The following is a 25,009-nucleotide window of genomic DNA, read 5'->3' as shown; positions in this document are numbered from 1 at the left end:
TCAGACTTACCAGCTCCCCTACTGCCATACAATTTTACTCTTAGCTATTTTGAGTATTGAAGAAGTTACTAATAGTAAATATTGTTTCTTTTAATAATCTCTTCTTCATTAATTGAACTGTGGTAGAATCTAAGGAAGTCACATTTATGGCAGTATCACAAAGGACGTGAAGATGAAAGACACAATATCAACCGTGGTTAATTAACTGTGGATGCTGCTAGCAGCTGATCTTGATGCTTTGACTCAAGTATTTATAAAGAGGGTAGTACAGCATTCCTCCATTCAGATGCTGACCAGAACTATTAGGCATTAGTAAAGTGCTACCTCTGTTTTAAGAGTGGATATGTATAATTAAAAACAAAACCAACTGTACTGAGTTTGGGAAAAACTGCAACTACTTTCTGTTCCTTTTTTCCTCCCAAGCTAAGTAAGAATGCAATATTTTCTTCCCATCTCTAAGACAGCTTCTCCCACAGCCAAAGCAGAAGCCCAGTTTCTCTTTGATAGTTGGTGAGGTGGGAAACGGGACATGCATCTAAGCATTAACCGTAAGCTAGCTAAAGCTAAGGTTCAGGTTCATTTTGGAATACTCTTAGGTCTTCTCTAATCTTTAATGTGGCCACAGTGGTGCAAGCAGGACATAAGATGGGGACTTTCACTGAAACAGCAGTGTGGCATTAGGGCCTGCTCCTCTACAAGTAGAGCCTTCTCTTCTTCCAGCTGTTCTTGCTGTGATGTCATACTTTATGTAACACAACCTCATCTTTTTCTACCTTGATTACTTCCAGAAGTACATTTGTGACAAGAGGAGGCTGACTCCTTACCTAGAGCAGGCTCTGCCGCACTGTGGCTTCATGCAACTCATTTCCTGCACGCAGGGTCTACTCTTGTGGCAGCTCAGTAACACTTCTGCTTTTAGTACCACACAAATAGCACCTGCACAAAATAGCTGGCTCTTGAAAAGCTATTTTATGGCATTACCAGGTAGTGTCTTCCGCTGGCACTCCTATATGGTAGAAGGCTTATGCTTAGGCAACTAGTAGGAGAAAAGAGGCTCTCAAAGCTCAGGGAATGCAGATGTTTGCCAACAGTGCAACAGAGCACCAAAACCCCCAAACAAAGGCTTTGGGTCACAAAGTTGATGAATGGTCATGCTCTGAGTTTTCCTCCCCTTGCGCGTAAGGTTGTAGGTGGGTAAGATTGCTCGTGCAGTGTATGCACTCATTCTTTGCACGAGTCAGACTGACTTTACACTGTTCGCAGCGCAGGGGAGAAAAACAGTGACATTTCCATACCTACATGCCTTCTATTTTGCCTGTGAGGGACTATCTTAACCAAGGGGCTTAACACACACTTCCTCACTGCAGATGTGTTAGCATCTTCCTTATTCCACAGGAGCTGGGCGTGCTATTTTAAGGGAAACTTCCCTTCTCTCTCTCTCAAAACAGTACCTTCATTTAATGCAGCAGCAGCAGGAGTTTTCTGAGAAGGTTTAAGGTTTAGAGATTGTGGCTTTCCACACAGAGCTGTGTAGCCACAGCTGTCTCCCATCTTTACATGGGACCCTGACATGGAAAAAGGTTGCAGAAGATACTTGCAGGTTCCCGTGCTGACAGAAACACAGTGAGGAACAAGCTAGTACAGTTGGTCTCCTCAGTATGAGCTGGACCATCCAAGACTGAACAGGAAGCAGAACTGATGTCTGCTCAGCAACAACACCTGCTGTGAACAGTGTTCCTCCCCATTTCTCCCATGGGCCTGCTGCTAAACCTCATTCAGTTAAACATTGAAAACAAGTCCACTCTAGTATTTGGCCAGGTCAGACTAAGGGAAAAAGAAGATTCATTCCCCATCTTAATCACTCCGTCATGCAAGGATGTCATAATGAATGGTTGGTTTTTTGGTCTGACAACGGAACTGCTCTAGCTTTAGGCCAATCCTCAGAAGAACAGCTTCATCCCACCACTTTGCCATGACCTGCAAGAAGAGACAGACAGGAAAAAAAAGTAGCATCGTCACAGTGATTGAAAGCCCAGGAAAACATGGCTAAAATCATTTCCCAGTATCACCAAGAAGACACATGCTTCCCCTTTTACCCTAGCAAACATGGCACCGCTTTATTTGGGAAAAAGGGAGCTCAGTCTTAATTAGAATGTATGGTACTTCCAATTACGTTAGACCTATTTTAAGAGGGAAAAGAGCAAGAAAGAACTTAAATTACCGAACTCGGACAAAAGGAAAAGAAAGAGCAGTGACAAATAATGGGTACTGATACCAGTGGACAAGGAGAAACCTATCCCCAGATGTCTGAAGAGTCCATCTGGCATTCAGAATTGAGTTACTCCTTGAGGCAAATCTCCTCACCCTTAATATATTAAAAATTGCTTAATAGTACCTGGCAATTCCTCAAGTGTGCTGCCACCAAGAACTTGGTTATAGGGGTTCAGGGCAGAGCCAGCTGAACCCAGTATTCACAACAGCCACTGCTTACCTGGAAGCCAATAGGAAGGCCAGCAGTAGAATAACCAATAGGAATGACGAGGCCTGGAATCCCAGTGAAGTTACCAAGCTGCATGAACCTGGGGGAAAAACTGTCATTGGCATTCCTGCCTTGGGACAGGAGCAAAGTCAGCATATTCTGGGAGAGAAGCAGCCAGGATTGATATTCCCTACTCTACAGTCTGAATTCCTTGAGTTTGTACACCTAGTCTACAGATGTTCCCAAATTTTTTGTTTGCAAAGTGCAAGCAGCAACTCTTCTTACCTCATAGACCTCATTGTGAATGAAATATTGCTGCTCCCAGTCAGAAGGTCAGATTCGTGGATTCTCGGGGCAGTGGAAGCAATAGCTGTGGAGGAATCACAGAATGGTTGAGGTTGGAAGGGAACTCTAGAAGTCATCTTGTCCAGCCCTCCAGCTCAAGGAGGGTCAGCACTGAGGATGAAGGTTCTACAGCTTTTCTGGGCAACCTAATCTGGTGCTTAAAGAGCAAAGAAAGAGTCAGTCTGTGGGCAGTCTCTAAGAAACAGCTCAGTTCCTTAATGCCACGTTTCATCTAAATTAGTAATGCAAACTCCTTCCCCCCAGAACACAATCAAGTCACTGGGATTTATGAATTGAGCAGTCAGTTTTCTATTTCTGTGTACACAGGAGAGACTCGACGTCTACCTACATAACTGCTGACTCTGCGCCTTCTGTTCCAAAAACCCAAAGGGAGTTTTTTTGACTGCCTTAGATACAGGCAGCAAGTATAGAAATACACAACAGTCATTCTAATCGGGCCCCGTTTTCCTTCAGAGCTACAAGGTACGGCGAAGTCCTTGCACAAAAGTTAGACTCTTTAAGCTGGAGAGGAAGAGCTAATGGAGTGACTGTTCTCGATGGGGAGCAGCTCTTTGGCCAAGACTGCCAATACCTGGTGTAAGTATGCAGTTCACAGTGGTGAAGATCTCTCGCAAAAACCTCATGCTGCGAGTTCTCTGGCGATTTGCCTGCAAGCAGAGAGATTACTGTCTGACTAGGCTGTCTTGGTTCATGAGGCTCATCTCCAAAGGCAATTGCCTCTGCCCACATCAGCCCATGTCGTTGCAAAAAAGAACACTATTGCTGTGTTTTGGTATCGACATGCAGTTCCAGGTGACACATTCTCTGCGGTGTCCCACCATTTTGCCCACCTTCACTGCAAAATCATTCCCCTTTTTTCCCCACAGCTGAATGCTATCTTCCCATGTGTACAGGGAACTTAAGAGAAACATCTATCCCACTTCTGCAACTTCACTGCCTCCTCTTCAGCCTTCACTACAGTATGTTCTCACCGTAATATAATCCAGAGCTGTGAACTGGGAACCCAAAGCCAGGCTAGCCCGAGTCTCCAAATTCTGAAAGAGAAAATAGTCACAGCTCTCCTTGCACCAGGCTTGTTAATCATGTCTTCTAGCCTTAGGTAAGCACAAAGTAAGACAGCAGCTTCCCGACTCTTTTTCTCCCCACCTTTCCCACCTTCATCAGCCAGCCATCAAGCCTAAGCGTCTCCCTTGGAGCTGTAGTTCAGACCTCTGCATGCTTTAATAGCCTTCCATGCTGACTGGAAGAGTCTCACCTTGCGCATAACAATTCGAAGGGGCTCAGGTGTGCTCAGTCAACAATAGCAAGAAAATGAGTGCGATAGGAGTTCTCTTCCAGGTCTACTCTCTGATACCAGAAGTCATCCAGCAGGTGGTTTTTCATAGAGAAAGTAGGAGAGCCCCAGGTTTTTCAACGGTGCAAGACACTTGTTCTGCATCAGCCATGACAACTACGGCCACTTATCCAAGCCACTACTACTTACCATTTCCTGGAAGTGTTTGTTGAAGTCAGGCTGCAGGAAGTCCCTCATCTCACTGAGAATGCAGATCGCGTGGGCTATTTTCACTTCCTCCATCTCTGGAAGAGATACTTCGACCACGCTGGCTCCCAAATTCTGCAGGTACTCCACAGCTGAGTGCAGAACAGGTAAGGCACGGACAGCATCTGTGAGTTTTCTCCCCAAACTTCACTGAAGAGCTGAGAAACCACTTCCCCTTGCAAAGTCAGAGACCCCGTTTGCCGTTACAAGGCAAGATCTTTAGTGCACGATGTGGCATGCAGACTGCTGCCACCCCTTCTCATAGGCAAAAATCTTAGGCCTAATTAGATCTCAGTGCTCCAGCAGGGCAGAGGTAGAGGCTTGTAAACAGGTTCCTAAATTACCAACAGCATTTTGGGCAACTTCACCTTCTCCCTTTAGCCTTCAGTTAACCCAGACAGTAAAGGTGGTATGATAACGCTTTGCTGAGAACTTGATATGATTGGCATTTGATCACCATGAAGCAGTTATTTAGCATCAGGAGAAAGCCATTCAAAGCCTCTTCTGAGCTATAATGATAGAGGAACCCTGTGCATACTCAGAGATGAGGTCAACAATATAGGTTCACCAAATCCTGATGCACTTCAACAAGGACAGACACCAGGACTTTGCTAAAAAGTGAATCTTCTGCAGATTAAAAAGAATTCTCTTCTTTCTTTGACTCCAGCATCTTCAAAAATACCCACGTTTGTGGGTAACCCTAAGAAAAAACCCTAAGAAAACCCTACACATGTGGAAGCACAAGTTTTAAGATAAGGGCTGGAAATAAGGAGGCTGAAGAGGACTCAGGCAAACAAAGCCTGAGTACTGTGAGCTATCTCAGCTCCAATGCACAAGAGGCCATCTATGGCCATCTATTATGCAAGGTACTGTAGTCTCTCCCCCAGCTCACCATGTCCAATTTTGCTCAGTCTAAAATCTCACAAAGTCACCCCAAAGGCAGCATTTTGCTGATTTCAAGGAAATATCAGAGGACAAAACACATCATTAAATCCTAGCCATCTTCCCCACTGAATGTAACCTTGTGAAACAAGTCCCTCCTTTAGAAGTCTTTTACCCTTAAAGCTTGCAAAGTAACTATTACTGAGCACAGATCTGTCTTTATACAGACAGAGGCTTAGCACACTGAACTGTATTCTTCCATTGTAACCTGACAAGCCTGCAACTGTGGAGCTTTTTAACCCTCAGCAGTCAGGAGGGCTTCCCTAGTACAAAGCTTCTGCTGTCTGTCCAGTCAGACTTCTTTAAGCATCTGCCTTTAAGAACAGCAGGCCAGATCTCATTAATGCATCTGCGAGAGGAAACACCAAGCGACACTACGACTTTAGGCAAATTAAGAGACTTGGAAACTTTTGCTCTTTACCTTTCTCACAGACGGACAGGATTTCTGCATCACATGCCTAGAGAACAAGAGGAAAGAACTGAGCAGGCTTTGGTAACAACTCTCCTCTTCTTGGTGAGCGCGCTCACAGAACTTCAGTCCTCAGGCCTTCCCTACTCCTGTCTCTAATGGCAGGAAAACAGCCCCCCTGAACTGCCTTAGGCCATCTGTTCCAAAAGAACAACTTGCAGATCATACCCCTACGGAAAAGGAATGGTCTCCTCTTTCAGAGGAGAGAATATTCCTCCACACTGGGGCAAAGCCAAAAACAACCTTATTTTCCTCAAAGTGAAGAAATCCTGAGCATGTTTGTAGAGCTGTATTACAATTGCCAAGCAGTATTAGCTTGTATGACCAGTTTCTACATGGGGATGATAAAATACTATTCAGGATCTACACCACTGTCACCAAATAGATATGGTAATTTTCCTCATTTGTTTTTAAACTAATTCCCTTTTGGAATCAATTCAGAAGCATCGCTTCCAATAAAAACAGTGCTATGAGAAAGCATACTGCCATGAAATGTAGTCGTTACCTTTCCTCCTACCTTCAACAGGCTTCTACTCAAAAGGTTGCCTTAGGAAAATGTCATCCCAGTGGGTGCTTGCACCCTATATTTCCCTCCAATTATAGGACTAAATATAAGAATGATGAAAGGCAAGAGAACACTGAACACACCGAATTCCTACAAAACTTCATTCTGCAAAGCATGAGGAAGAAAGAGCTAGAATAGGCACCTTAAAAAACGTCCAATCCACTCCCAGTTTTAAGCCTTTCAGGTCAGGAGCACACATATCCGACAGGGTTGCTTTGGGTTGCTTTAGTCCTGCAGGGAACAAGCAAGAGGTTCCCTGTTTATCTAGGATGCCCATAGGAAGGCAGAGCATTTGGCTTCAGGGAGGGAGTGGGCTCACCTACCATATGGATAGAGCGGATCCGGCTCAGCAAGAATACTGTAAACAATGGCTGCATCTGCTACTGAGGTACAGATAGGACCTGTAAAAGAGACAACGGTTAGGAAAACACAGCAAGGAGTAAATAGGATCCTTCTTTTGTAGGCCCAGATTGCCTTCCCGTACGTTACCACTGGGGAGGTCCCTGAAAAGGAGCACAAGTTCCCTTACCTACACTGACTGTGGAATAAGAGAGCGGGAGGCTGCCATGACTGCTGATCCGCCCAAATGTACCTTGAGGAAAAGAAATGGGCAGTTAGCTACACACGAGCACTCACTGGTAAGACCTGAAATCAACAGCCCCGGCCCACCCAGCTGAGACAGCAAGTAACACACCCAATCCAGCCACTTTTAGGCCTGCTGTTTCAGAGCCCCAATCTTTCAATACCCTCTTTTGCAGAGGCAGAATTGTCAACAGGAAGAGATGCCACGCTCTGCAAGATCTCAGCCTCTTCGCCAGTGAGACTTCAAGCCTAGCATCAGCCGTCTTCTGCAAATGTTCTAATCAATTTTCTGACCAGTCACACTTTAGCCATCATTGTTACCTTCCTCAGATGAATTATAACCGAGTTGGCCACATGAGAAAGGTGGTAAAACAGGGTAATGGTTGAGTATCTGGTCACACAGAGCAACTGAGATCTTTCAGAATGCTAAACCATCCCAAAAAAACAACTTCTCTTCTGAGTGGTGATGGCTTCACCTGCTTTGCCACCTACCACACTGTAGACAATGTCCTGTGCACTTCTTATGCCCTTGATCCATTCCCCTTAATGACGCTAATTCTTACTGTAAAAACTGTAGCATTGCTACTTCTTCTACGTGTGAGATAAGGGGGAAATGGCTACATGCTGGTTTGATACAAGCCTATTACCACGTCTAATTTACCAGGCACAAATCTGAGCAGCAACCTCTCCATATAATTGGGATAATGGGAATCCATCATAGATGGAGCTGCTCTGCACTAGCTCACTACAGATACCCAGTTACATTGTGAACATCTCCCAGGAGAGGAAGACAGAAGAAGGATGAGAGGATAGAAAGAAAAGCAGCGTGCAAGTTTTGCTTAGCATTTGATACATGTACAGAAGTTAGTTTTTTCCTCAATGTCTGTTCCATGGTCAGTACTGAGACTACTGTCACTTTGCCAGTCTAACCCACATGACTCTCAGAATGCTCTGCTCCAGAGTTTCTCTGGTTGAATTTTACATAGCAAGAATTAATGGATTGGGCCTTTCTTGTTTGTGGCATCCTGATACAGTAAAGAAGACATACACACCCACCAAGATTAAAGGGCACTACCTTTCAGCCCCACCACACCACAGAACGCAGCAGGAATCCTCACAGAGCCACCTCCATCTGTGCCAATAGCCACTGGGCAGAGACCTACAAAAACAAGCGTTGGCCTGTGATCAGAGAGACAAATGTTATGCCCCTTCCATTCTACCACCACATGTAGCCACGACAGCACACAGAGCAATCTGTTTATTTAGGACTTCCCTCCAGCTTCTAACCCCTTTATGAAATCTAACCACCTGATGCTCAGGGCTTGCCTCCCACCACCCTCAGGCTCAGTTTAGAAACACCTACCTGCTGCTACAGCTGCTGCTGACCCACTGGAGCTCCCACCTGTGAAATGGTTGGGCTTGTAGGGATTCCTAGGGATCTTGTGGTACCTGAGGCAGATAAACAGTGGTGAATCTTCTCCTAAGAAGCACTGAGTGTACTACAGGGCAGAAAAAGATGCAGAAACATAGCTCGGGGATTCAGATCTCTTAGTAAAGAGACACCAGTCCACCCCAGGTAGTGCTATATCCCTACAAAATGAGACAGAAAAATAATTCTGGATCAGAGTGCAATCACTTAATATCATTAACAGCCTATCCAAAAGGAAAAGACTCAAAGCAATAGAAAGGATGCTGTTCTACCTCTTTTGGTTGTGACTACACTGTGCCGTTACTGCATACCACAGTGCATTATGCAATGCCAGAGGATGGAGCAGTCATTGACCACCAGGTTTTACAGAACCACAAGCAAGTTGGCGTCCCCAGCTCTGCCCTTTATTCCAAACTCTTCAGTCTGACCACAGTCCCGAGGCACCGAAGAGACCTGCCCGGTGGCAGGGTATCCAGCTGGGGCAGGAGACCACACACAAGGAGAAAACGTTCATGCGTTTTTTTGTAGCTGTGGGAGAGCCCCACTTCCATCCAGCTGCACTTTCATAAAGTGTGGATCTGCAGACAGCTTATAAAGGCTGTGAGAACCACTGATCTGACAGAGCAGTTCTCAGCCTGCCATAGCGGGAAAATTCACAAAAGTAAAGCAAATTATAGCGAGTTTGTTTTAGTTAGGAAATGAAAGCACTAAGTTTCTCCTAAACTGCTTGTACCTTTTCTCATAGTCCTTGGCATTAGCCATTTTTGCGACCGTGTATGAGGTCACTACTGTTTTCTGTCATTGTTTCTGTCTATGCTTCATCCTGTAAACATCTATGATTCACACCTTCAAGTCATGTAAGGCCATGCAAAGCCAACTCTTTACTCAGAACCACTTGGATCCTCTCCTGCCTTTCGTTTCAGGAGTCTTCAGGCTTTCACAGCCACTCTGAGCCTCAAATCTTCAGTGCTAGGTTTTCACATCTACACGGTTCTCCATGCATGGGGTGTTTCAGTCAGTTTTACTCTTACACGCTTGCCCTATTTTTATACCCTTCCCTGACAGTTCTGGACAGACTTTTAGGTCTTTTTAGAGCCTAGGGCAGAGAGAGGTGGAGGGGATTTTTACCTATTAGGGTTGCATCCAGTTGTTCCAGTCCCTAGTTCATGCATGTTTGAGACCCCAATAATCACAGCTCCTGCCTCTCGCAGCTTCTTGGCCACAGTGGCATCTTCTGTTTCAGGCTCTGTCCCGAGATACACTGTTCCTACTCGGTGATAGTAGGGTACCTTGGCAAGAAAACACCTCATTACTCATCATAAAACCCCAGAAAGGTGAGCAGGCACTTGTGTGTACTTCGCATGCACATTTCAGCTCCACAACCAATCCCAGACATCAGGACCCACTGAGTTAAGTCAGGATCAGGAATTCCGCCTTACTCTTCATCTCGCCCTGTGTTGTTTCCTGTTAAGAGATCCTTAACTCTCCACTGTTGAGTCACTCTCATGTGCAAAGGAGTCTCTTTAATACTACAATATAGAGGATCAGAGACAAATAGTTGGACAGAAAAGTCCATCTCTCTACAGCAATGTAATTGCTATGCTCAGAGGCCGCAGAACAGTCAGCCCTGGCTCCACAGAATACAGGAGCTCTATTTTCCACTTTTTGTGGGAGGAGCCGCAGTGTTTCAAAACTGCAGTGCTTTGTAACAAGGCACTGAGATTACATGGATGCCAAAATACCAGATGGACTCATTTTCAGGGTGTGCTAAGTACTCTCCCCGACAATTAAGCGATAGGTCCCTCCAGAGTCCATGACAGCTTAATGGCACTGCCAGGAGTATTTAATAGTTGCCAGCTCACAGGCAAAGCCCACCGTGGGTGGGGACTTTGAGTGTAACTTTCATATTTCTGATGTAAGTATGTCCTTTATGGCAATGAGAGATGGAGGCTACGCTAGAATCAGTGCCAGAGAAGCCCATGCAGTTACACCCACTGCTACAGATGCTTTCATACACACTCATTTCATCAGAAGAGGGACTGCTTCCCACCACCACCCTCTACTCCCCATGGAATACAGAGATTCATACAGGATAAGGAAAACGTCTGTCGTACTCAAAATCTATCTTTGCTTGGCAAAACTTGTTAATCCTGTTCATTACGCTCATCTACCTTGTATATTACAAATATAGGTTTCTGCTGAGGAGATGGCCTTAAAAACTTGTTGCAATGAGTTCTCCTGCTTGATCTCTTATAGCATGACAGCTAGACAAGGAAACTCACCACTTTGAACTCTTCTTTTAGGCACACTGGGATGCCATCCAGGTAAGATAGGGTACATTTATTCCTGTAACGAGCAGTGGAGGCCTCGGCCATCTACACGGAAGAAGAAAACATATATGACAGAGTTGAACTGCACGACATTACAAGTTTAATAACAGATACCACAAATAGCTTTGTCAGGTTGCTGACAAGCCAAACTATGTAAGCTATCTTCTTCTACTGTATGCTGGTGGGAAAATGCTGCCTGGAAGCATCCATGCTGACAGATGCCACATGAGCACAAAAATTCTGGTTTAAAAATAGGAAAATTGTTGTCCAGTAGGAAACAAATTGCCTTAATGCTGCCTCTTTTTGCAGGAAAGGAAGCAAACTTTCTGTAATCCTCTACACAAGATAGAAGCAAAAATGCACATATTTTTCTGTGTAACAGATCAGAAGAACCTCCACCCTTTCTACTGCTCTTGTGGTGGAAGAGGCTCCTTTCCCAACAGGCATTACCAGCATTATTTGCTCCTGGTCCCATTGCACTATCGCTCTGAGTGGGGGCGTGGATTTGTCGCAGTCCTCCAGCACGGCAATGATGTTCTTTGCTACTTGAGACGGCGTCAGCTTCCCACTCCTACAGGACAAAAGTTGGGACCTCATTATAAGACCCCACACAGCATATCCATGCAAGGGGTTTGTCTATCATGTAGCAAGAAGGCAGCTGTCACAGTTGTAACCACTAAGTATGTGACAATACGTGTGTGGTGATGATTTCCACATGATTGCATCAGGACAGGAGACATCTTTCCCTAAAGGAGTACTTGCCTACACTTGCCTCTCCCAACCCTCTGAGTAGGGACAGGAGATGGGAGACTTAACCAAATATTTCCTGAAACACTAGGAAAAACAGGGCAGGAAAGCTGACAACCTTTACAGATTGCCCTCAAGCTTTAGAAAGCCTAAGGCTACGAAGCTGCCAGTACTGTGAGCTAAGAGGCCAAATCTGCCTCTGGCTGACACAAAAGCCTAGTCAGAATGGATCTATAGCACCACACTGCAGTGCCACCCATTTGTTCCAAGGTCACAGCTTACTGGAAAGGGTGACCCCTGCAGAACACGTGCCAGGAACATGGCAGGATTTATTTGTACGCTCCAGATCAGGCACACATTCCAAAGGCAGCCACGAGTTACCCAGCAGCCAACAGGTTACAGAACCTCAGAGTCAGGGATGTGCTTCCAGCTCCTTCTGAGCCAGGCACGTTGACTGGGTAAAAGCAGCCATGCTGTTCTCAAGAACACAAGCAGCTGGGGAATTAAGGGGCTCTTCAGAGGTCTACTGCACATGCAACTTGCTTCATCTATATGAACCTTTCTCACCTCCTCACTCATTTGGGCAACCAAGGTATGTAGAAATCTCTCTCATATATAGACAGCCAAGAAAAACAGTATTTAAATAACCTTGCAGGCTTTTAAGAGTTATGCCAGCTTCCCAGTTGGCTTTCCTCTGTTATTCTATCTGAGGGAAGGGACTGCAAAGTATGATGCTAAACAGTGGTACCTCAGGACAATCCTAACAAGGAGATGCTTGAGAGCTTGTGGAACAGCAGCAGCCCACAGCTGGGGAACACAAGAGACAAGTTGCTCCCAGGCTATAATTTCACTCACCGGTAGCAGTCCAGGTAGTCTTTGATCCCTTTGAAGCTAAACCCATGGCTGGCAGAATCAGGCCTGCGAAAAAAGGATTGAAAGGGCAACTTTGAAATGCCAAGGTCACCTCCGTTCAGACCTTCTGTTCAATGCAGGCTGTGAATTATTCACTTCCAGGTCACTGTTGGGACTGCAAGCCTAAGCATTTTAGCTCACACTTCTCACACACATTCAAGGCACAAGGCACATTAAGGGTGCCACAGCAATAAGTGGTCAGACTTGTTGATACATTTTAGTTGTTCCACATTTCTCCTGCAACAAAGCAGTCCATAGATTCTTCAAAATTTATTTCAGGTTTATATTTGCTATTCACCACTGGAGCATTACAGAATAGCTAGAATATACCCATAAACCTGCTTTCCAAGACCTCTATCCCAAGTTTGATTCAGAGACAGTGAAGCACTAAAGCCTGAACACAGTAGGCCTTCAACCAAAGTTGACCTCTAAACGAATCTCACAACCCAGAGTTACATATCACCAGTATCAGGTCATTAGTGAAATACATATGATCCCTAGCAAAACACACATCTTGAACAAAATATCTCATTAGCAAGAGATGTAGCTTAGATAAAGCATTATGAGAATGTATTAACCTTTCCTTGTTTAGAAGCATAGTGTGAAGGCCTACTAGCACACAAACTTCCTTGGTTTCTCCTTGAGCCCTGGCCAGCCTTGACGTAGAATCCAATAAGGGAGAATGAAACCAGATGTTTCCACCTAACTGTCATGTAAATGTGTTTATTCAACAATATAAAAGCTGGACCCTCTTGCAGCGAGGTTGGAGGCCTCATCTATGAGTGGATGCACTGTGTAGGACCTCCCAGTTGCTGGGAAAGGCTCTCCAAATCCTTTGTACAAACAGGGCTCCCCAGCAACTGTGAATCTGGATGATGGTAAAGTATTAAGGCAATCCATGACGTATCTTTCTTAATCACTATGGTTCTTCATCACCATAGTCAATCTTATGTAGTAATGGTTAGGTGCATTACCATGTTCTGTTTTATTCTTGCTGTATCATTTCACTTGTTATCTCATCACTTAAAACGTAAGTAAATATAAACACACTTCTTTAAGTTGTTATCTCTGACCTTGGTGCTGACTCTGTCCATTGGCAACACAGCCAGAAGCACATCCAGTGTCTGGTGTGGCATGGGGAAGAGGTGCTATGCAGCACACATAGGAATTCACATCAAACTACCTAAAAACTAAGTCAGCAGCTCTAGTACTTGACAAATAGACCATTTCTCATCACAGTAGGATGAACACGGAATGATTAAAACAGCTGGCTACAATTACTACTCCTGTAATGTCCCCATATCATCACTCAACTCAGAAGCCACACCCTGGAGCAGGACAGTGTATGGCTCTCATCATGTGCTATGCAGGGAAGAGGTTAGGTTCAAGTATCCTGCCCTGTAGTACTCAGTATACCATTGATAAAGCTGAGGCTTGTGGATGCATTAATGAGAAGGCTGCACTCACCTTGACCAATGCCTGCAGGAAACATATCCTTCCCTCTACAGTGAAGGAGCTGAATGATTGTCCTTACTCTAACTTAAGAATTTAAGCAGGAAGCGGGCTTTGTCTTGCTAAAAACTCAGACATATGCAAAGAACCTACTCCCTGAGACACTGGTAAAGCACACAGACATCTTCAGTAACTATTAGACAGACCCACAGTTAAAAACAAAACCAGATGGGGAAAGCATTCATAGCAGTCCAGCTGCCTTCACCTCAGCATCAGACTCTGGATAGAAATGGGATGTCCCACTAACATTTCACCCCTAATTTGGTGGGATTTAATCAAAGTGCAGGCTGCAATTAAGAAGCTAAGCAGGCCATTCTCCAAGCAACCTAAGTAACAAAACTTGATTTCTTGTGAACTGTTTGCTTTGTACCTTATGTTTCTTCTCACCTCCCCGCAACCTGTTTTCTCTTTGAGATACATTGGAGGTAAGAAATAGCACACCTGTAAATTCACTTAACGGATGTATGCATAGCGTAGCCAGCCACTAAGTGTATCTACTCTAAGAGTGCAACCAGAGCAAAGCGGTTTGCCTGAAGCTAGCTAGCTAGTTAACACTGCACGCTAACTACCTGTGATTTATAAATTACGAAAGGAGAGATCTGACAGCACTACTTGTTTTGTCAAGTTCCGTGGTCACGGAAAGAGATTTTAATCCAGATGACTCACAATGACTGTCTCCCCCTAATATCACAGCTCCAACACATGTGTTCCTTCACTCCACTCTTAACCAACCCACACTCACCTTGTATCTATCAGCTGCTTGATGATATCCAAAGTGCTTTTAGTCTCAGACTTGTCTTCTGTAACCTCTGCAGCAACCTCTGGGATAAACGTGGGGTCTTCATGAATGTCAAGAGAACGCATAAGGGAGAAGTTGTTCAGCCTGCAAGAGAGAAAGTGCTAGAAGATGCAAGCTCCTCCATGACTAATTTTTCCATACTGTTCCAAGTGAATTTTACCCAAGAACATTTTGTTGTAACAGTCTGCTCCCACAGCAGGGAGTTGCAACAGTTACAAATTAATCTTTCACACCTTTCTAAAGCCCTGCTGAAGGCAGCACCAAATCTATCCCGCTTGCTTAACAGAGCCTCCCACCTTTTGACATAAAGCCAGCCAGCCTCCACAAATCCAAGCTGGGAAAGAACTGGGGAAAGTTTTCCCATTCACTCTAATCAGATATATCACCCACAGACCAAAAAAGACAGGAATGGAGAGGAGAAGAGAAGAAAGTAGCATGAGCCATACATTCAAGCGCTAAGCCTGCTAAAACAGGCAACTCTTCAGACTCAATCCATGACCTGCCTCAACACAGTTTGTTTGCAACCAAATGTAAGAGGGATTGGATCAGCACAGGTTCAGGGCTTGTAGCACAATACACACTTGAAAGCTCGGTTTGTAAAGAAAAACATAAGCGTGACAGAAGGACAGAAGGTTATTCATAAATGATGAGTCTCTTTTAAAAGAACACATTAAAAACTCTGAGTTTCGTGTCATTTTCCCAGTACTACAATTTCACCACTGGTGGTGGTGAACACTGCAGATTTTCACATCCACAGGTTTTGACTGCTCTTTAGCACGAGCACAGAAGAGCAAAGATACAACCCGAGCCTGCCTGAAAGTGGAAAAGTGTTAATTTCTTCCAGCAGAGGGTCACTCAAACTAGAGTGGTTAACAAAAAAAAAATCTAGTAAACAAACTGTGAAATAACCTCACTTGTCATGAGTTTTTAATTATGAGACTTCCCTCTTTAAAAAGGTCATTTCAGGTAACTTTTAATAGAAATGGAATGTAAGCACCTTTAAAAACAATACTGGAGGAGATAAAACTCCCCTCTTACCTTAGTAAGAGCGGCAGTAACAAGATCTGTCCAAAAGCCTAGAAGAAGGTAAGCAGAAACATTGATTTGCAATAGCTTTGACCTGAGCATCTTCCTCATGAGAGAAGGAATGCTAAATGCACTCACAATTGCTGCAGTCTCACAAGAGCATGCACTTGTGTTTCAGGCCACAGAATTGACCTGAAATGCTTTTCCCACCCCATGCACATTTACAGAATCATAGAGGCTGTGTTCTCCTGGCTATCCTGCAGGAACATTCATTTTTTCTTCCCTGACTCAGCTCCAGAAAGCTTGCAGTTGCAGGCTGCAGCGCTGTTAAGAGGTATCTACATAGCTCCCACCAGTGCTCAGAGCATTATGCAAACATTGGATAGGGTAGAAGCTTATCATCATTTCATTTATCTCTCTGTTAACATCTTTCCTGCAGTAAACTGAAGCAACTTGGAGAAGTATGAGAAATGTAGGTAGCAGGCAGCTGAAAGCAGTCTCTGGACACCACGGTTCCCAGTGTAGCAATACCAGCAGACGCAGGAAGATTAGCCTTGTTCTAGCTTGCTCTAATAGCCCAAGAATCAGCTTCCCAAACAGGTGAAGGCAGTGCGGCTCCAGCTCCCAGTGCGACTCTAAAGCAAGGCTCCCACTCCTACATACATGAAGTGATACATTGCTTCACACATTGTGTAAGACTTAGTCTCTATTTGAAAAGGCTTTGCACCTAACCTACATGCAACGCAACAGTAAAATCCTGAGTGAGATTGGGAATCATAGAATCATAAAGGCTGGAAAGACAAATAAGGACGTCCAGTACAATCATCAGCTCATGCTTGTGACTGCTCTAGAATGTGTCCCTCAGTGTCATATCTACCCTTATCTTGAACATCTTCAGGAACAGTGACTTCTCCACCTCCCTGGGCAGCCTGTGCCAATGTCTCACCACTCTTGCTGAGAAGACGTTTCCTAAATATCCAACCCGAGCCTCCCCTGGCACAACCTGATGCCATTCTCTCTCGTCCTATCACTGTTACCTGGGAGAAGAAGCTTAAGCCCCTTCACCACAGTTTCCCTTCAGGTAGCTGTATTGAGCAATAAGGTCTCCCCTGAGCCTCCTCTTCTCCAGACTGAACGATCTTGTTTCCCTCAGCCACTCCCCATAAGACTTGTGCTCCACACCCTTCACCAGCTTCGTTGCCTTTCTCTGAACACACTCCGGGGCCTCGATGTCTTTCTTGTAGCAAGGGGCCCAAAACTGAACACAGTACTCAAGATGCCACCTCACCAAGGCTGAACATGGGGTACAATCACCTCCCTGCTCCTGCTGGATGCACTATTTCTGATACCAGCCAGGATGCCACCGGCCTTCTTCACCACCTGGGCACACTGCTGGCTCATGTTCAGCCAAGCACTGATCAACACCTCCGGGTCCTTTACCTCCACACAGCCTTTCCAGCCACTCTGTCCCAAGACCATAGCGTTGCCTGGGGTTGTGAAGTGCAGGAGCCCAGGCCATCACAGAATGGCATAGGTTGGAAGGGACCTTAAAGATCATTAAGTTAGGTCTCCATCCAAGGAGAATGACAGGAAAGGAAATAAGCCCAAGGTCACACACCAGACACAGCCGCAAAGCAAAGAACTGAAAGCTCTTCCGGTCATTACACCCAGGCACACAAAAGCCCTCACAGGGTAAGCCCACATCGCTCCCAGCTCCGGGACGTGTCTCACACCGAGACAAGACTGTGCACAACCCCGAAGCGAGAGGCAGAGCAGAGCAGACCCAAAGCCAGTCACTACAGAGGCCGCCACCAGCAGCCCCCACAAAGGGAAGCAGACACTCCCACACGCGCGGCTGCAGCTGCACCTGCTCCACAGCCCTCCGGGCACAGACAAACCGGCAGGCTGGAGGGCGCTCCAAACCCCAAAGCAGTACGAGCCCCGCTGAGGACAGCTGTCCGCAGCCTCTCTGTGAGAGCCCCGATCAGAGGGAGAGGGGCTGAGCGATCACAGTTCCTCCGTGCCCGCCGGGTCCCGCACGGCCCATCCCGTCCCGTCCCGTTCCGTCCCGTCCCCCCGCGGCGGACATCTTGTGCCCGCGCCCGCTCACCGTGTTAGCCGTGTGCACGAAGAGCCGCAGCCAGAAGCCGCACAGCCGCGGGGCCCACTGCAGAGAGGAGACGAGAGGTGAGCTCCGGGCCCGCTCCCCGCAGCCCCCCGCCCCATCCACCCCACCCCGCGCTCACGGCGTCCCGCGGCGGGCTCGAGGCTGCGGCCCGGCCCGGCTCCCGGCGGTGCAGCGTGGCGGCCGCGCTGCCCGTGTGCCGCCGCACGCAGCACAGGTACAGGGCGGCGGCGGGCAGCAGCGCGCCGAGCAGCAGCAACGCCAGCTCCATCGCGTCTCTTCCAGCCGAACCCGGAGCCGGCGCCGCGCTATGGCGGCGGGGCGGTGCTCGGCCTCGGCCCGCCCGCTGCCGGCCCCCGCGGGGCGGGATGGGACGGTTTCCCGCGCGGGTAGCGCTGCCCGCCATGTCCCGCTTCTACCAGGCGCTGCGCCGCGCCGGCAGGGCTCGGGCGGGAGGGCTGGGCGTGCAGGAGGAGGACGTGTCCCGCTGGGGGCTGACAGGTCAGTGCGCCCGGGGCCGGGGAGGCGGCCGGTGCCGCCCTGCTGTGATCACAGCGATCCCGTGCGCTCCCCGGCAGCCGTTACGACGAGCGGCCCCGGGCCTGTTCAGCCGCGGCTATCGCTGCCGCAGCAAACGTTACGCCTTAGGCTCGTTGCTTCTTGCAGTCCTTCCCGTCTGTGTCAGTCACTTCGCCTTTCCCGTTCAATCCTCAGAGCAGTATCTTGGTTTGCTGTTCTGTTAATGCTAAAATGTTTCTGTGCAGCCTGGTCCTTTAAAGCCTAAACGACCTTTAAAGGAACCTTCCACTACTTAAGCCGAGCTTGAAAACTTCAATTTGACTTGTGTTTGCTTTGGTACATCATATCCATTAATAGGGGTTGCTCTGTGCTGGTGGTAGCTACAGGGATCTGCAGTGGAGCTCTGTTCTTGCTTAAGCTGGAAAGCATCTTACTGGAAGGTGGTCATTATATTACTGTGGGCTGCTACAGAAAAAAGATTTCTAAGCTCATAGCCTAAAGAGTGTCCCTGGAAGTAGTGCTTATGTGTTTAAAACGTGTCTGAAGCTGAAAACATAGAATCACAGAATGGCCTGGGTTGAAAAGGACCACAGTGATTGAGTTCCAACCCCCTGCTATGTGCAGGGTCGCCAACCAGCAGACCAGGCTGCCCAGAGCCACATCCAGCCTGGCCTTGAATGTCTCCAGGGATGGGGCATCCACAACCTCACTGGGCAACCTGTTACACTGCATCACCACCCTCTGTGTGGAAAACTTCCTCCTATTATCTAACCTAAACCTCCCCTAAATTCAGGCTGTCTGTCAGGAACACAGAGAGCCTGATTATCACATAGTATTCCATATACAGGCCTTTGTAATGACCTGGGGGCATTTCTGTGCGCACCAGTTCCTGAATATGGTTTGATGTAATCAGTTTGCTGTTATAACAGCAGTGTTTCTGCTCTCTAGCAGGGTAAATCAGCTCCTGCTGAAAGCCTGTCTGCTTTTGCTGTAAGGCAGCTGGTTGGGAAGGTCAGACCTGTGCAGGACCTTCTTCTGGTGGCTTCCAGCTGTAACAGTGCATGCAGTGTGCTGGATAGCTGCGTGACATTAACAGATTGCTTTTATTCACAGGCATTAAGCTTCGTCCATATCAATTGGATGGCGTAAACTGGCTGGTGCAATGCTACCAAGTCCAGCATGGCTGTATCCTGGGCGACGAGATGGGTCTTGGGAAGACTTGTCAGGTGGGTCATCTCCTGAAAAATGACCTTTGCCTAACTTTTTTTAGCCCAGGGTTCCCGCAGAATGGAAAAAGCACCCTAAGCCTGTAAGCAGCCACATCCTGAAGTCCTTACTCATAAGAGAGAGCTCTTTTTGTCCCTTAATCACCTAAAACCCCCACTAGGTCTTGAGCAACGCCCCAAAAAAGTTTGAGGAGGGTTGTAAAAATGTAGGTCATCATTTTACACAGGTGCATGAGTGCATGATTCATAGTAGTTTACAAATAATGTTAACTAGTTAGTACAGGGAGTATGGAGCCAATGATGTCATTTCGATGCACCTGCTTTAGGATGATTTTTGAGTCCGTCAACATGTGGGTTAAAGCTGAGTACACATAGATATTTTTCAGGGCTTTTTTAATTTCATTTTTTAAATGGGATTCAGTGTTGTTGGAGTGAATGATCGTGGTTTGGTTTCAGACAACGAGTCTTAAATAACAAACTGGCAGCTTTAGAAAGTGATGTGTGGCAGATCTCTGTGACTGTTGGAGAAATGACTTTGGAAAAGGGCTAGAGATGTTGAGGTAATGTTTTAGGATGTAAGCTTTTATGTCATTGATGATGGATCCCCTTTGGTATTCCCTTAGCTCTGATTTGTGTTGCAGAACTGGGAAATCAGCTACAAACCTCAAGGGGACAATTATGCAAGTTCAGGAATTTCCTTGTTATTAAAAAAAAAATACTTTTTTTTTTCCTTGCCTTCTAGACTATTTCACTACTTCTTTACTTGACAAAAAAATTAACGAACAAAGAGAGATCCCTGATACTTTGTCCTCTGTCTGTTCTGAGCAACTGGAAGGAGGAGCTGGAGAGGTAAGTTTAAGCAACTGTCCGACTCATTGTAGTCTTGAATGGTGAGTTACAAAGGCTCTCTTCAAATATGCTCAGTCTAGCAATTTTCTTCCTTTCAAAAGGAAGAAAACAAAAGAGGGAAGCTACCAAACAACAAATTGATGTATACGCTGCTTGCAGTTAATGCATAGCCTATATGGTGCTGTGATATCCATGTGTTCATCCAACTTACAGCGTTGGATGACTGTCAGTAGATATACCCCCACTAGCTTTGTACTTGTTTTCTAACCCCCCATGCTCAGCCTTTCTTAGGCAAATTCTGCTGAAGACAGCCAGGATTCTGTAGGATGAAAGGTAAGACCCAAGCTGAATAGTGTGTTTCTTGGCATGCTCACGTGTGCATCTAAAATACCTTACATCCATGCATGCAACTCATATTCACTGGGGTACAGCATCTGAGCTGACGGCACATTTGCTATGCCCAGAATCTATATGTTTTTAGGCTTGAGCCCAAACACTGCTTTTAAGAGGAGTGGCTGAAAGTTGTAGATTAAAACAGATGCATTTCTGTGTGGTTGTTGAGCGATTCTGTGTCAGCAACAGAAATTATTGAGGTTAGATTTTGAAGCGATGTGGCCTGATTTGGATAAACAAGCAGCTGGAATAGCTGGAAAAAAGTGCATCTTAGTATAACTTAATATGGTACACTTCAGTAGTGAACAGCTATGTCAGAGGAGCAATAGGCAGGCATTAGTAGTGGGATAAAGCAAGGAAGAACTTTATGGTTCTGGCTCTTCTTCTATGGAACTGATTTTATGTGCTTTCACTATGAGGGCTAGATTTTTGGAGCCCTGTCTTGGAACTATTTGCTGCAGACATTGTTACCTGTACTTTAGCCACCTCTGGACCAATTCTTTGCTCCCAGCTGGAGAATCACTTGCTTCTCATGAGCTTTTTCAGTTTAGAATAGCAGACGGACCGTTAGATTGGTTTTCCATCATCTGTGTTGAACTTTGAGATCTCGGAGAAAGCAGTTAATGTGGCATTTGTCCAAACCAGAACCAGCAGCTGAGGTACCAAGCTGGGATGCAAGTTAACCAGGAAGGAGTTAGATTCAGGAGCTGAGATCCAGCCTCATCTCCCACGAGAACAAGGTGCTATTTTTCTTTTGCTGTCTTTCTCTTGACTGCAGGTTTGCTCCAGGTCTCTCCTTCGTGACGTATGTTGGCAACAAGGAGGAACGATACAAACTGCAGCAGAACCTGAAAGAGCAATCTCAATTCCATGTGCTCTTAACAACATATGAGGTACATGTTGTCTTCGTTGCTTGAAAAGAGGGCTCAGGTTTTTCCATGCCTTTTCCATTCCTCTGTACACTACGCTTCAGCTCTTGCCCTCTGTACTCTAACCTTCCTCAGTGATTTTCTACTCTGCAGCCCACATCTCCTGCTCATCTAAGTTGCTGCAGTTTTTGTGTCCTGAAGATAATCTGATATAACCCCAGCTTTACCACACAGCTGTATCACACCTTGAGTAAACAAACCATATCAGAAATATCTTTAACTGATGCTACATGGCATTTTCATTGCCTTTCTGTGTTGCCTTACAAATCTTCCGTATTTAATGAAAAATGTACATGTGTGTTGTTTATTAAGATTCTATTAATTGGTCACTGCAGGAACACTTTGAAAGAGCCTGCTTACATTTGTACCTCTTTTGCATGCCCTCCTTAGCCAAAACCAGACTGTAAAATGGTGAGGTTTCTATTAAAAATTGATGGAATTTGGGACTGAATCCAGTCAGTGCTTTACAGAGAACCAGTAGGATTGCTTCCTTGGTCACCACTTTGGGTTCTGCACGGCCTGGTGCTTAGTTATATGGAGTGGAAAAAAGCCTTCATCTTTCTCTTATGACTAATTTCCTCTCGGGTGTTACTTTGTATCAGTGCTTTGATTTTATTTTATCAACCTCTTAACACACCAATTTAAAATTAAATGAGAAAGCTTCTTGCAGCTCCTTTTTCTTTCCCCTGCTTGATGTCTTCCCTTTGCCCCTTTGCTTTCCCTCTCAAGTATTTTACCATTTCCTTCCTCTAGGAGCCATGATCAGCTGTGCTGATCACTCTGAACCTGCATCTTTGTCCACAATGCACAAGCAGGAGTGCAGTGATAAGCCTTGTCCTGAATGTGATAAATGGAGGCGCTCATGCTAAAGTAATGCTGTCAAAACAATCAACCGTATGGAGATATCGACTTAGCTAGTATTTTTCTCACCTCTGTTGTTCTGATGATAAAATTCTATGTTTCTTATGGCTTATCAGTTGACCCAGTTTCTCTTCCTCCTCGAATACAAAGTTGGACAAATAATGTGAGCGCTTTAGGATGTTAGCAGGTAGATTAATCCACTGAAGCATGTGTTTGCTTAGAGTCAAAAAGACTGTAGTGCTGAAGGTGCATGGTGTTTCTTACAGAGTGTGAATGACATGAACAAACGTTACAGACTTGTCTGAAAATTGCCATGAATTCTCTGAGGTTTTACTACTGATGCTTTGCCAGAGAAGCATTAAAATGAAGAGTTGCTAAAGCCCGTGGTTACATTATCTGTCATGTTACTTTCCTTGGTAACTGACTTCACTCCAATCCTGCACTATTTCACCATAGTTTGCAATTAGACAGAAAAACGCTCTCTTCTGAACTATGTGTTAAGTGGTACGTAAGAGTTTGTTTTCTTTCATTGCAGATTTGTCTGAAAGATGCAGCATTTCTCAAATTGTGAGTACAGGTTTCTATTATTATTTTAATTTAATTCTGCCAGTCTGTCAGGGATTTCTGAAACGTGTGTTTATCTGTGTGCAAGATTCTCCATGTTTCACAAGAGCCAAAGGTGCTCTTTGATAATGATCAGAGTCCTTTACCCACTTGCAGTGAGGAGTCCTTCATGTCACTTAAGATACTTGTGAAAAGAGCAGTGGGGAAAATATAATCCATGTGATTCCAGCCCTTGTATTCCACTGGGAAGAGAGTTGTGTGGGTAAGGAAAGCTGGAGGGTCGTGCTCTCCCCTCCCTGCCTATCCATCAGCCAGAACTGTGTGGAAGTCACTCTGTAATGTAGGAGTTGAAATCCTCACAGTTAGCAGAAATGAGTACTGAGTGCTGAAAAGAGTCTGTATTAAGTCTAGTGGATCTAGTAGGCAGCAAGTGATTCTGCAGCCTGTACAGTGCGATGGTGCATGTATCAAGCCCGGACTGAGCTGAAATTGCACTCTTGGATGATTTGCAAAAGGTCTGTAATACCTCTGCAGTCACTAGCTTGTCATCGTTGCTGGGTTTTTGCATGGGTGTTAAGGGCCTAATTTCATGTCTTTTTCCACATGATAGATCTCCTTGGATGTTTGACGAACTTTACTTACATAATTTTTCCCACAGAAATGGAGGTGGAGAGAGGAACAGCAAATTCAAATGAACTTACTTAGTTTTGATTTCAGGCTGTAGTTAAGAAGCAGTATTGGCTCTTGAAAACCTGTACTTGTGAATTCCTCCCACTCTTCCACCACATTTGTGATGCTTGCCTGTGGTTCGTGGAGTGGGAGCCTCTTGAGTTCAGCCAAACAAAGCCATCGCTTCAGTTTCACATGACTTTCAGTCTTTTTGCATTGGCAGTAGTGATTTCTCTGCAAGTAACTGGAGATGCTGCGTTGTTTGTTCACAGTTTTGACTGGGCTGCCTTGGTTGTAGATGAAGCTCACAGGCTGAAAAATCAGAACTCTCTGCTTTATGAGACACTTACTGAGGTAAAATATACCAGCTATCTTGTACTGTATAAAAGACTTTTCACTATAGGATACAGATTTTCTGTTTATTCCCTTGTATTGTATTGTTATTAACCCTGGGCCACAACCAGCTTCCGTCAGAATTGTTGAACAGATCCACATAGTGAGTGGCAGAGTGATAAGGGCCTATTGTGTTGGCCCTGTGTGGAGCTGGGCAGTATTTGGAGCTTGTCTCTCATTTTGGCTCGTGTTTATACTGGAATCATTGGAGCAGTTCGAGAGACTGACTGAAAAATGTAAAGAAACTACACATAGCACTGAAGCACAGCTGTACTACTGAAGTGTTAGCAATCTGACCAATGCAAGACTATAAAGTAACAAATAGGGTCTGGGAGGGTGAAGGAGCCCTCGCCTCATTTATGGGACCCTGGGTCATGAAATGTTCATTTCTGTTGTCTCACTTAATAGAGCCACCCTTGTTTATTGAGATTAGTAGAATTGCTCCAGCTTCCCTTGGGCTGTCCCAGATAATAAAACGTCCTTACTTTCTTGTGAATGAAATGAATGCCTTTGTGAAGGGTACACTTCTGGTCATGGCAGTGAAACATGGACGTTACATCTGGACTGGCATCAGCAATGATGAGCTGCAATGCCTCTAAATGTACATTAAAAAAATATATATAGATTACTGAAAGGCTCAGCTCCTGAGTCATTTAGAAGATTCAGTTCAAGCTGAAAAGAAATAGCAGTGATTCACCTTAGCTCTCCTGATGCATTTTCTTGAGAAAAGACTGGTGGTTTTTTTCAACAGTAACCCTGTTCTCAGGTCCCTTTCCAGGGCTT

At 45.5% G+C, this 25,009-nt stretch overlaps 2 protein-coding genes across 4 annotated transcripts in view; one reads left to right on the top strand and one right to left on the bottom strand.

The window, feature by feature from the left end:
• Nucleotides 1-69: 69 nt before the first annotated feature.
• Nucleotides 70-18,270, bottom strand: FAAHL (fatty acid amide hydrolase-like). Its single transcript, XM_416561.8, has 20 exons — nucleotides 17,945-18,270; nucleotides 17,809-17,865; nucleotides 15,711-15,748; nucleotides 14,616-14,756; nucleotides 12,305-12,367; nucleotides 11,153-11,273; nucleotides 10,655-10,747; nucleotides 9,501-9,661; nucleotides 8,307-8,392; nucleotides 8,019-8,102; nucleotides 6,891-6,953; nucleotides 6,685-6,762; nucleotides 6,504-6,592; nucleotides 5,749-5,785; nucleotides 4,329-4,477; nucleotides 3,817-3,879; nucleotides 3,417-3,492; nucleotides 2,765-2,849; nucleotides 2,492-2,579; nucleotides 70-1,977 (listed from the first exon to the last, which is right to left on the bottom strand). The coding sequence occupies exons 1-20, from the start codon at nucleotides 18,227-18,229 to the stop codon at nucleotides 1,867-1,869; spliced, it is 1,968 nt and encodes a 655-aa protein (XP_416561.5). The 5' UTR covers nucleotides 18,230-18,270; the 3' UTR covers nucleotides 70-1,866.
• The window catches only part of CHD1L (chromodomain helicase DNA binding protein 1 like), a 22,551-nt gene continuing 15,124 nt past the window's right edge, over nucleotides 17,583-25,009 (top strand). The window contains exons 1-6 of one of the 3 annotated variants that reach the window (XM_015294709.4): nucleotides 17,583-17,885; nucleotides 19,456-19,568; nucleotides 20,311-20,417; nucleotides 21,589-21,703; nucleotides 23,136-23,167; nucleotides 24,106-24,187. In XM_015294709.4, the coding sequence (XP_015150195.2) occupies nucleotides 19,545-19,568; nucleotides 20,311-20,417; nucleotides 21,589-21,703; nucleotides 23,136-23,167; nucleotides 24,106-24,187 (360 nt within the window). In that variant the 5' untranslated portion in view covers nucleotides 17,583-17,885; nucleotides 19,456-19,544. Of the gene's footprint in view, nucleotides 17,886-18,193; nucleotides 18,504-19,455; nucleotides 19,569-20,310; nucleotides 20,418-21,588; nucleotides 21,704-23,135; nucleotides 23,168-24,105; nucleotides 24,188-25,009 lie in introns of those variants that run through there. The other 2 variants (XM_416560.7, XM_040646006.2) reach the window with 2 other exon arrangements.

This window comes from Gallus gallus, chromosome 1, assembly GCF_016699485.2.
Source record: "Gallus gallus isolate bGalGal1 chromosome 1, bGalGal1.mat.broiler.GRCg7b, whole genome shotgun sequence".
In the NCBI taxonomy this organism is placed as follows: Eukaryota; Metazoa; Chordata; class Aves; order Galliformes; family Phasianidae; genus Gallus; species Gallus gallus.
The sequence above is the reverse complement of the archived record's forward strand: the minus strand, read 5'-3'. Positions and strand labels throughout refer to the sequence as shown.

Coding starts and splice junctions, on each gene's coding strand:
- FAAHL (XM_416561.8), bottom strand. CDS start 18,229: ATGGCGGGCAGCGCTACCCGCGCGGGAAACCGTCCCATCCCGCCCCGC. Junction 15,749..17,808: donor TCGTGCACACGGCTAACACG/GTGAGCGGGCGC, acceptor ACCTTCTTCTAG/GCTTTTGGACAGATCTTGTT. Junction 6,593..6,684: donor GGATCCGCTCTATCCATATG/GTAGGTGAGCCC, acceptor TGTTCCCTGCAG/GACTAAAGCAACCCAAAGCA.